Source organism: Mesoplodon mirus (genome assembly GCF_964341445.2).
Source record: "Mesoplodon mirus genome assembly, chromosome: 18".
NCBI lineage: Eukaryota > Metazoa > Chordata > Mammalia > Artiodactyla > Ziphiidae > Mesoplodon > Mesoplodon mirus.
Window position 1 is genome coordinate 33979991 of NC_138994.1, and position 11630 is coordinate 33991620.

General features: G+C 59.2%; 1 protein-coding gene across 1 annotated transcript; it reads right to left on the reverse strand.

Moving 5' to 3' along the window:
* Positions 1-6500: 6500 nt before the first annotated feature.
* LOC309793697 (forkhead box protein J1-like) lies at positions 6501-9455 on the reverse strand (the record flags this gene model as incomplete). Its single annotated transcript, XM_082604388.1, has 2 exons — positions 6501-7268; positions 8958-9455. 2 exons carry the CDS (start codon positions 9453-9455, stop codon positions 6501-6503), a joined length of 1266 nt encoding a protein of 421 aa, XP_082460514.1.
* Between the last annotated feature and the right edge of the window lie 2175 nt (positions 9456-11630).

Below are 11630 nucleotides of genomic sequence, written 5' to 3' on the forward strand. Positions count from 1 at the left end.
CCCGTAATTTTGCACCTCAAATCAAAGAATCGCATTGCTTGCAAAATTATGATTTATTTTCTCTGAGACTTAATTTTCTATTCTGAAGATGTTTTAAGGGGCTGACCAGAAACCTACAGTCGTGTAAGATGGGAAGGGGACAATTTTAGATGTTATTTTTTCAAGCCCCCACCCGGTTTTTTTTTCCTTGGTGAAAGGGAGAGGAAGAAACATACATCTACTGTGTACAGCATGTCAGGTGGAAACCACATATGGAATGTCAGGCGGAAACCACGTACTGCCCTGTGCCTTTTAGAAGCAAATATTCTACTGGGGACGACAATCACAATGGAGAACTCAGAGCCTTGCGCCCTGAAGACATCAACCGAGGAGAGGTAGCGCCCAACCCCGGCTTGGTTGGCGTGCGCGTGCGGCAGAGGCACAGCCTGGGCGACCACCCCTCCTCCGGCACTACTTTGCCAGGAGAGAGTGGTCATGTGCACATGCGCACACCCTGCACACCACACAACCCCCCAAGCAACTGCCATGGCCAAAGCAGAAGCGACTAGCATGACATCTGCATCCAGGCTGGGATCCAGGTTTGCTCTGGAGGTTGCCCTTCGGTGGAGGCACCTCAGAGGAGCAGACGGAAGAGACACCGGTTCCTGGGACGCCTGGTCCTACAATCCCAGGTGGGATTCCCAGCTCGCCTACCCTCCCCCCCCCCGCCACTTCCTTGCTCTATATGTAGGTCGTTCCTTCGCTTCTCGGCTTACTAGAAACCAAATTCTTCCGACTGAAGATATGATTGACCTTATTTACAAAACAGAAATAGAGTCACAGGTGTAGAAAACAAACTTATGGTTATGGCGGGGGGCAAGGGAGGGGAGGGATAAATTGGGAGATTGGGATTGACATATACACACTACTATATATAAAATAGATAACTAATAAGGACCTGCTGTAGAGCACAGGGGACTCTACTCAGTACCCTGTAATGGCCTATATGGGCAAAGAATCTAAAAACAGAGTGGATATATGTATATGTATAATTGATTCACGTTGCTGTACAGCAGAAACTAACACAACATTGTAAACCAACTCTTCCAATTTAAAAAAATATATCTACTTGAGGCCTGAATGATGGTAAAGGGACTCGTTCCAATAGCCTACAAACACTAGTGTACGCTGAGCTGCTAACGTCTCTTCACCTCACCTTTGCTGTGCCGCCAGGGCTGTGATCCTTCTGCTACTGTAACATCAGCCGTTTTCTTCACTAAAGCAGGAAAACCTACTGCCTAACAGTCGGTTCCCCCAAGGGGAGGAAGCTGTTCTCCTGCTGCAGCTGAACTTTGGGGCTGCTAGAGCAGTTCTGTGAGACTCAGCTGAGAAGCTGAAGCAGGAAGGAAGGTGATGGCAGTTGCCCAAGAAGCTTCAGGATCTACTCAACGTAGATGGAGAACTCCATGTATCTTCTGCAGCCTTGGCTCAGAGGCCCAGAAAGAGCCAGGAAGGCTGCTGAGGTCCTCAGATACCCTGCTTGCTTTGATATTCCATCAAGAAGACAACCTTTCCCCAAAGCCACACCCTTGAGCAGTGCCACCAAGTCACACCAGTGCCCCTTTCTCTACCCTTCAGAGAATACCCGGGAGAGAAATATAATAAAAGGGAGCAAAAGACCAGGTCTTTTACCATCTTCTTGTGTGGGTGATCCGTCCTCTTCTTCTAGAACCTCATTTCCCTAGGACAGAAGGAAGGCACTGTGAGTCCATAAAGCAGTGAAATGAGTCTACTGATTGTCAGAAGACAGAACTAACCACCCTCATGGTATCCATACATTTCCTGTCCGTGTGAGATGGCTGGGAGGCCCAGCAGAGGCAGATTTTGCTTGGCGAGGCAGGATCGGCCCGTAGGGACCAGGTCTGAGGCACGTTCCAGAGGGACCAGGTCTGAGGCACCTTACAGAGGGACCCTGGGACTGTCAGGAATAGCCTTGGTCATAGTTTAGCTCACACTGTTTCTCTCAGGTGGAAATCAAAGTTGTCAAATGAAAAAGCAAACCGTGAGATCATAAAACTTTCAGGAACCCTTTAGGATCCCCAATCCCATCCAGATACTCCTTTGAGAACATCTGGCTCAAGAGAAAGTTGTAGAGTCCCCACTGGGAGCTGGGCATTCCATATACTTCAGGCACACCTCCGTCAGAGCACTGCTCACGCTGAGTTATAACTCTGATTCCTCCATCAGATGGAGCTCCGGGATGGGTGGGATGGGTGGATTGGGGGTGTGGGCAGGCAAAAGCCATGTCACTCGGTCTTTGTGTCCCCCAGTGCCAGGAAGATGTGAGATGCCTGTGCCAGGTAAATACTAAGTGAATTGGAGGACAAACACCCTCTCAAGGGTCTGGCCTGGAAGACTTCCCTCTGGAACTCACCCCACGCCTATTACGCTGAGACCAGCGCCCTCTGCTAACCGGACAGTCCCTCTGCTCTGCACCCTGCCTCTAACAGATCCAAGTGCACCACCTTGGAAGGCTTCTTCCAGAAGAGCCCCCATCCTATTTGCATCCTGTGCCAGCGCCGGCAGTCCCTCTGACCGGGGAGGGGCACCAGCGTCCACCTTGCTCTTACCTCTGCATCCTGCTCTTCAGCGGTGGCGACGAGGCCCGCAAAGTTGCAGTCTGGAGACGCCGCTGGCGTCACCTGCAAAGGAGCAACAAAAGTCAAGGTGCAGATGCCACCGGCTCTCCTACCCAGCTCGCCTGGCAGCAAGCGCAAACCAAGTCCTCAGGACAGAAGTGGTGCCACATGGAAGATCACATCTGAGGGAGTCTGTGATTCAACAACCCGGTACCGTGTTTTCCAGGGCTCCCCTCCCGAGCACTGGGGGGCTTTGCCGATCTCCTTGGCAGGCCCTGGACTGAGCTCCTTGGGACTCGAGTACAGAGCAGAGCAGAGCGGCGAGGGCGATCCCATGCTCCTCTCTTACGTCTCCTTCTTCTGAGGGGGTCCTGCTGGCGGCCCGGGGCCAGGGGAGAGCCTCCCCGTCCTCTTCCGTGCCAGGGGCGATGTAGGAGCCGGACATGGAGGAGACGGTGTCGGTGCTGACCTGGGAGGACACCATGGACATGACCTTCCTTCTTCAAGTCTGGGTCCCCAGTATGTTGAGGGGGGCAGAGGCGGGGAGAAGAGTGTTTCCTGCCCTCAGCTCAGCTCTTCAGGAGGCCTGGCGCATTTGCTTCAGGCCAGCATGGAATCCCATCCCGGGGGCCTTCCCGTCACTGGAGCTGGGGGTGGCCTGTCCCGTGGGCAGACGGTGAGGGTCCCCAAACACTGAGTTCCTGAACATTGCCCCTCATCCCTTTCCTGGCTGGCGATACATGGGGGAGGGAGGATAGGGAAGAGGTGGAAAGTGAGGAGACAGAAAGCTAGCTTCTTGCTTTGGGAAGGGACTGTACCACACCTGAGGGTGAAGTGGCTGAAGGGCTTCTCACCTCAAACGTGGAGATCAAAGGAAATGCGAAACCTGCCCAGAGAGCTTGAGTCATGGGCTCAAAGCCACACAGGGCAAAAGAGAAAGGACAACTCAGTGCAACATGGGGTCCTGGATTGGGATGTTGGAATGGAGAGGAGCATTCCTGGGGTGATCTGCAAGACGTGAAGGGGGTCTGCGGTTACATGGGATTACCAGGTCAGTGTTCATTTCCTGATTGTGATGGTGGTACTGGGATTATGGAGGTGTGTCCTTGTTCTAAGGAAACACACACTAAAGTATCTAGTGCTAATGGGGCAGCCTGTCTGCAACTTACTGTTAAGGGCGCAAAATATATATTGACTGGGATTACATCGAATCTCTAAATAAATACGGAGTCACTGAACGTTTTTTCAAAAAGCCACCCAGCCAAGGGCCGGGGCAGGGATGAATAGGAGGGACAGGATCCACTCACGCTTCCCGCCTCCTCCACCGCCAACCCCCAAACGCTGCCTGCTGAAAGGGTGTGTGAAGCCCTGTGTTGTGGCCGCTTCGGAGCCCCCTCTTAGCTTTGGCTGCTCGTTGGCAGCATCCATGGACCCTTAAAAGTGCCAGTGTTTGGGTCCCAGCCCCAGAGACGCTAGTCCCAAGCATAGGGATTTTCAGGAGCTCCTGGGGATTCTTCCTGGCAGCCAGAAGCTTCTTCAGCCTTTCCTTACCTGGCAGGCAGTTCTGCAAGACCCTGACCTTGCCCCTCTTCCCCCAGCATGGGCCCAGGCAGAGGGTGAGGAGGGGGGACAGTGACCGGCCCCACCTGTCAATCCAGGATGTACCCCTTTTGGCGGGGGCTGGAGGCTGAGCCTGGGGACCAGTGGAGAGGCTGGAGCCCCCATGTTCCCCCAGTGCTGGGGAGCGTGGGGAGGAAGGCTGGAGGGTGGTGGGGAGAGGGAGGGAGTCGTTGCTTAGGGGGTGAAGGGAGTCTCAGAGGGAGGTTGGGGCAGCCTCCTCAGCAAGCGGTGGGAAGGGGATGGGCTGCCTCCTGAGCTCTGTAAGGCCCCAACCCGCCTGGCCCTGCAGTGTGCGCACCCTTCGGAAATATTTTGAGTAATTAGCAAGGGAAAGCAGCAAGTTGGCGGGGGAATGCCAGGTTGTCCTGGAGCCAGCCTCCAGTGCAAGGAAAGAAAGGGGCCTCAGGAGAAAGGGGCCCGTGGAGGCTGGGCAGGATTGTGTAGGACAGTGCCCGTTTGTGTGTGTTTGTGTGTGTGTGTCTGTGCGCACGTGCACGTGAGTGCTGGGGGAAGGGGCTGTGCACCACAAGGGCGTGCTGGCGGGGCCAGGTGCAGGCTCGGGGGAGAGATGGGTTCCAGGCAAAGCTGGGGTGAGGGGGTGGAAAGGTGCCTGCTGAGTGTCACATATTTGCTGTGCCTCAGTTTCCCCATCAGAACTCTGGTACGTTGATTCCTCACAGGCTGGAGCTGTAGGGTCTAGGCACCCCGTCTTCCGTCTGCCCTGATGGCCTCCCTCAGCCCCAACCTGCATTGGAGGGAAGGCCCTGGGCGGGGTGAATGAACCCCAGGGTGGCAAGTGGGGCCCCAGGGGCTGGGGCCCTCTGACCTCACACCCTGTCCCTTCAGGAAGGGACCAAGGGAGGGAGGAGCTGGAGACAGGCCCAGGCGAGGACCGCAGGTGAGTCTGGGCAGGCCCTCAACTTGGGCGAGGTGGGGAACGTGAGCCGAGCCCTGGGCAAGAACGGCCTTTGTGAGTGAGTCCTCAGGGCCAGGGAGGGGGCTGTGCCTCCTTTGCCGCCTGCTCCTCGGGGCTGTGGGTACAGTCTCCCCATTGCACATAGAGAGGTGCCGAGGCCCTGGCTGCAGGGGACCCCCGAGGGCCGCCTCTCAGCCCCTTTCTCTCTGGGCACCCAGAGATCCTGAGGAGTGCATCAGGGGACACTCTGCAGGCCTTTGGTGCCCCCCATCTTCCTCCCAGCCATTCCCCCTTGGGCCGTGGCCTCCCCAAAACTGGCCCATGCTTTTCCCCAGAGAAAGTTGCAAGCAGGTCCATTTTGAGACTTTTTAAAACTTTAGTTTTAAAAATGTTTTTATTGTAAATCACTTTCTATGAAAAAGGTTAAATTGCCCGATGGGTTAGGAGAGTGGATGTGGGATGCAGCCCAGGGCGTTTATGGTGGAGCAAGACACTCCCCTGCAGGAGTGCAAGCAAGGGCAATGGGCCATCCCCCCATTCCTGGTCCCAGTGGTTCTAGCAAGCACTGCGTCCCTCCCAGTTAAGCCTCAGCTCTAGCTACACTCACTACATTAGTCTGTCTGTCCCCTTTCCCTCCGCAGCTTGGCTGCCCCAGCCCCGAAACCCCAGATCCCCATCTCCCCGCTGCTCTCAGCCTCAAGTTGGGCTCAAAGATTAGGGACACATACCCTCTGCCCCACCTCTAGGGATGAAGCCAGAAGATCCCAGAGGCCTTAGAAAATCTCCTGGCTCCACCCGGCACCCCGGCCTCCTTTCTGTCTCCTCTCTCTTCCCCCCTCCGCCTAGCTCCTCCTCACAGACTGCCGGGAGAGGCCTCTTGGGTGTTCATTTGCAGTCACCTAATCAGCATTGGTTGTACCTGGGAACTTGCTCTGGATAGAGACCTGGGGAGGAGAGCAGGAGAGAGAGAAGCTTGGAAGCTAAGGTGTTCTGGGGCGGGCCCTGTACTGATGTTTCCAGCTTGGCCAGGGCCCCTCCAAGCCGCAGCTCTCATAGTGCAGGGCCCTTAGCGTGTCTCTGGGGCAGGGAAGAAGTGGATCAATGAAACACTGTGTGTATGGGGGGCTGGGGAGCGGAGGCAGCAATTTGGGTCCTGGGCCCCAATTCTCAGCCTGCTGGACTAGAATCTGAGGATGGCCTGGGCTGGGGGCCGTGTGGCCTGGTGGGGTGAGCTGGCCCAGCCCCTGCCTGGGCGGTAGGGTGTCCATGGGCCTGCACTGGCGGGGAGGGGGGCAGTCTGGGCCCAGACTTCGGTGCTGTCTGGAGGTGGGGCAGGGCCTGGCTTCTTACAAGAAGGCGCCCAGGCTGGCCCAGTCATGCAGGTCAGAGGCCAGTGTGGCATCCCCGGCCTCAAAGAGGGGCTCGGGGGGCAGGGAGCTACGGGTGCTCTCGTCCCAGGGGTGCTCCAGGAAGGATGTGGCCAGGAAGGTCTCATCAAAGTCCAGGCTGTCGGTAGCCTGCTCCGCTGGAGGCCCCCAGGTAACAGGGCAGTCGATGTGGTGGCCATGGATGGTGAGGTCCACGTCCCCGTGTGAGGCAGGGCTCAGCGGCGGGATCAGCTCCGAGATCTCCAGCGTGCCCAGCTCCCCGTCCAGCGTGCCAGCGTCCAAGATGGCCTCCCAGTCAAAGTTGCCCTTGAGGGGTTCCAGCTCACCCTGCTCCTCCTGGGTCAGCAGCAGGGGGCTGGAGGGCCGCGGGACCTTGGCCTCCTGCTTGGGCAGCGGCTGTTGACGCTTACGCCCCAGCCTGCCCTCGCCTGCACCCCAGCCCGCCTCCCCAGTGGGCTCCTCGAACTCCCGCAGCAGCTGCTGGGCCTCGGTGCTCACGGTCAGTGGCCCGGCCCATGGGGCGGCGCTGGGCTCTGGCACGGCCTGGCGGGCAAAGGCCGGGTGGATGTGGACTGGGGGCAGCCGCTGCTTCTTCAAGGCCCCACTCAGCAGCCGCTCGGCGTACTGGGGGTCGATGCACCAGAAGCCCCCCTTGCCTGGCTCTTCCTTCTCCCGAGGCACCTTGATGAAGCCCTTCTTCAGGGACAGGTTGTGGCGGATGGAGTTCTGGACACAGGGAGGTAGGAGAGAAGGAAGACAGCTGGGAGAGTGGGTGGGGTCAGTGATGGGGGGTTCCTAGAGCCACTGCCAGTCCCACCACCACCTTCTCTCCGATGGGGGCAGGGGAGACAGAGGCGCTGCTCCGAGCGGGAGGCTCTGGGACACCAGCCACGGGGCACCAGGAGCTGGGAGTGCTGTCGGGGGCTTTTGTTCCCTTTTGCCAGGATATCTGCCTGCTCGGTCATCCGAGCCCTGAGCCGCAGGGTGGCTCTCAGTGCCAGCCTGTCCTGCCCTCCCTCCCTTACCCCGCTGCTTGCGGCCTCTGGTCAAAGGCCTTGGCTCCCCCAGGTCCTGGACGGCCATCTCCCTCTGCCTGGGCCTGGCTGGCCTTCTCTGTTTGTGAAATGAGTGAGTGGGTGTGAGGGTGTGTGTGTGGGGGGGGGGGATGAAGTGTGGGAGGATCTGATGACTTTCCTTGTTTCTAGAGCCGGCTGCTGGCCTGGGCCCTCACCCACCATGTCCCCCTCCTCCCACCCCAGGCTCTGAGGCCTCAGTTGATTATTACCCAGCCAAGAGCATAGCGCTCATTCCTGGGGCCTCTCAGGCTTGGGGTAGTGTGTGGGGGGGGTGGAGGGTCTCTGCTTTCTCACCAAGGTTACAAATGGTACCTGCCCCAGGGTCAGGGCCCAAGCAATCGTGGAATAGCTGTGATTACAGGAACTCTGATCCTGTGACCTGTGCCACAGGGAAGGATCTGTGCATCCTCAGGGTCTCTGTCCCCAAGTAGCCCCTGATCCTGATGGTCGAAGAGGCTCAGGGCAGCGTGTGCCCAGCCTGAATCACCATCCTGCCTTGTTCAGGCCTGGGTGCACAGTCCAAACCACGCTGGGGCACAGGGGTCTGGGGCCTGGTGGGTGGGGCCGGCAGGTGAGTAGTGCCCCCTGGCAAGACTGGGAGGTTTACATGGTGGTCTGGGCCCCTTGGCTGCTCTGTGCCAGGTTCCGGAGACTTGGAACATGAAGCCAGTGTGGGAGGAAAGAGCCCCTGTGGAAAGCACGTGGCTGAGGTAATTGTCCCCCCAGGGAGTTTGATGAGAAGAGGGGGAAGAGTGTAGGCAGGAAACTAGGGAGGGCTTGGGGTGGGGGCTGGCACAGCAGCTTTCGGAAGGCCCCGTAGCCCTTCCACTGGGACACCGATGGCCTTCACACCCCGCAGCACGCCCCTCTCCCCTCCCAGAGCCCCTCCAGCCAACTGAAAGCAGGCGGGATGCAGAGTCTGGCAGGAACGATGCTCTGCCTCCAGTCAGGCCCTGACAAACTGACCTTGAGGAGGGGAGTGTCGAGGAATTCCAGGACTTGGGACAAAAATGTGTCCCTCAGTCCATCAACCTACCCTGGGGGGCTGTGTCCACGCATAGTTCAGCCCTGGTCTTTGGGCTGAGCCTGCCGGATGAGTGACAAGTTCTTTCCCCTTGAACCTCTATGTCGGCACCCCTGCAGCCCTCTGAACATCCTCCCTCCTCCGTCTCTGAAGTCAAAGGGGCAGCAGTCCAAGCACTGGGCTCCCTTGAGGTCCTTCCTGGACGGCCTTCCTCTCTCGGGGCCCTGGCCGTACCGCGCCTACTTGGCCTGCGGATCTGGGATGTGAGTCCAGTCCGCGAGGGCATGGGGAGGGAGGGAGGGAGTGCCTCCCTACCTGCCAGGTGGGATCAGCGTGGCGGAAGTAACAGAAGTTGTCCGTGATCCACTTGTAGATGGCCGACAGGGTGATCTTGGTGGCCTTGCTGGCCTGCATGGCCATGCAGATGAGCGTGGCATACGAGTAGGGCGGCTTCACGTGCGGGTTGGTGGCGTAGTCCACGTCGTCGGGAGGCAAGGCCTGCAGCCCCGAGGGGGCGCTCCGCGGCGTGCAGGAGGACGTGGGCTTGCCGGGTGTGTGCGGCTGCCCCAGGCAGGCGGGGTCCGCCGCCAGGGGAGACCCCGGCTCGGCCGAGCCTGCCAGCTCGTGGGAGCCGTGGGGGTCGGTGTCCCCCGAAGGCAGGGCGGGGAGCTCGGCGTTGAGAATGGAGAATTCCTGCAGCCACTGCAGGCTGGTCAGGCTGTCATTCAGGGCGTTGGACTCCTCCAGGCCGCCTTCCGGTCCGGCCTCCTCCGCTGCCCCTGCTCCCGAGACGCGTAGCCAGCTCTCCGCCATATCTGCGGGGACTCTCCGAGGGGGCTGTCAACATCCACGAGCCGAGCCGAGGGTGGCCGCCGAGCTCTCCGGCCCGCTGACTCCCGCGGCTTCAGTTACGCAGCCTCCCGGAAGCGGGCTTCCATCCCGCGATCCGGGGGTAGCCTCCTCCAAACGGAATGTGGTGCCTGCGGGGACCAGAGCGGGAACTGAGCCCTCTTTCCCCACCCCCGAGGGGAGAGTGTGGGCGAGGGGGGAGGCTCTTACTAAAATCCTTCCTGCAGCTGGGGAGGATCTTTTACTGCCGACGTCTGGGAAACAGAAGGTGTGCCCGGGGGTGCGACCCACACGGGGTTCGCCTCGCTCTTTTCCTCTTGGATCTTTAAGAGGAGACTTAATTAGCCCAACGAGGGAATAGTGTAGGGGCATGCGAGGCCACCCCTTTCTCCCTCAAAGCGGGGAATTAACCCCCCTCTCTCCGTCCACAACCAATGGAAATGGGGCGAGAGAGTCCAGGAGGGCAGTACGACGGGTCGGGGGGCGGGGGAGGTCGTCTGATCTTTGAAAAGGGATATTAGGATGGGGCTCAAGGGGAAGGAAGGAAACAATACAGAGAGTTATAAGGGGGTGGGAAGTGAGTGTCCCCCAAACGCCTCTGATGTCAGTCCCCGGGCCCTCCACTTCCGTCGGGGACGGATGGGAGAGCGGGCTGGTACTGACGCCCTCCCTTCCCACGGCCGGCAGCCCTCCCCGTCCCTTACCTGGCTCAGAGCGCAGCCCGGGCCAAAGGAAGCTTCTCAAAGAAATTCCTCCCACCGCCCACCCTCACCGCGGCTCTCTGCTCCCAGCTCCAGGGCCCAGCCAGCAATCCTCGTCGCCACTCACGCCCGCCGGCGCCTCTCTGAAAGCCAGCGGCTGGGGACCGGCACTCAGTAGCCGCTCGCAAGGCGTCTCCTGCTGCCGTGGCGACGCCCCGCCCATATAAACAGCTTCCGCTTCTGCCATTGGCCAGGGCATCTCCAAAGAGACCGCGGGCTCTTAACGGCTCTCTCACGCGGTAACTCTCTTCCAGCTCCCTCCTGCCGCCCTCTCCCGCGCGCGACCCAGCCCCCTACCCGCCACCGCGTCCCGGCTCCGCGCATTCCCGCCCGAGGGCCCCGCGCAGGGCTCGGAGAGGCGCGCGGCTCGGCGCTCCCGCAGAGGCCCCGGGGCCCTCGGCGAGCAGTTCGCCGCGGGAACCGTCCTCCGCCCCACCCCCTTCCCATCTGGGCTGCTCAGAGGTGGCGACGGCTCCTGGGACGCAGCCCGTGGCGCGGGGGCCAGGGCTGGGTGCATGCTTGGGGCTTTCCTTTCCTCTCCTCTGGGCTGCGAGTGGCACTTCCTCACGTTTCTGCGGCCTGTCCCGGTCTCCCGACCGAGTGTCGTCTTGGTGCCCGCAAGCAGGTCTGACTCTCCGATGCCACCTGCCGCTCAGGTCCGCAGAAACCGCAGCCCCGGTCGCAGGCACCCCAAGGCGGCTAGGGTAATCCAGTGTTTCCCGGTAAGCGCCCCCTCCCCGCCCCGTCCTCAGCAAGATTCCCAGAAGCTGACATTCCAGAGGCTTCTTCGGAAGTGCTCTCCCTCCTTTCCAGATAGCCGAGGAAACAGAGCCGTTGGGTGAAAGCCAGGAAAGCCGTGGACTTGCCAAATTCTTTGACTGGGGTCATTTGCCCCATTCATTTCACCAGCCTTTAAGTGACGGACTAACGGTGGACTGTGGTCCTTCCTCCTCCCCTCCCCCAGCCTCCCTCCAGTCACCAGCTTTCCTGCTCTTCAGTTATTGAGGAGCTGCAGTTGGAAGTTCTCTGGTTGAAGGGGGTGGGTGGAGGTGAGGGCTCCTTATCAGGCCTCTGGGCAGGAGCTGTGCCCGGGGGATGGTACACCAGCTCCCACCCAGAAACATGTCTTTTCCTCTACCCCTTGCCCTCTCTCACTCCTCCATGTCCAGCTTGTCTTGAGTCAAAGTTTTTTTTTTCTTCCCAAGTATTTATTGTTTTATTTTAATTTTTATTTTATTTTTTTATTAGTTTCTGCTTTATAACAAAGTGAATCAGTCATACATATACATCTGTTCCCACATCCCTTCCCTCAGGCATCTCCCTCCCTCCCACCCTCCCCATCCCACCCCTCCAGGCGGTCACAAAGCACCGAGCTGAT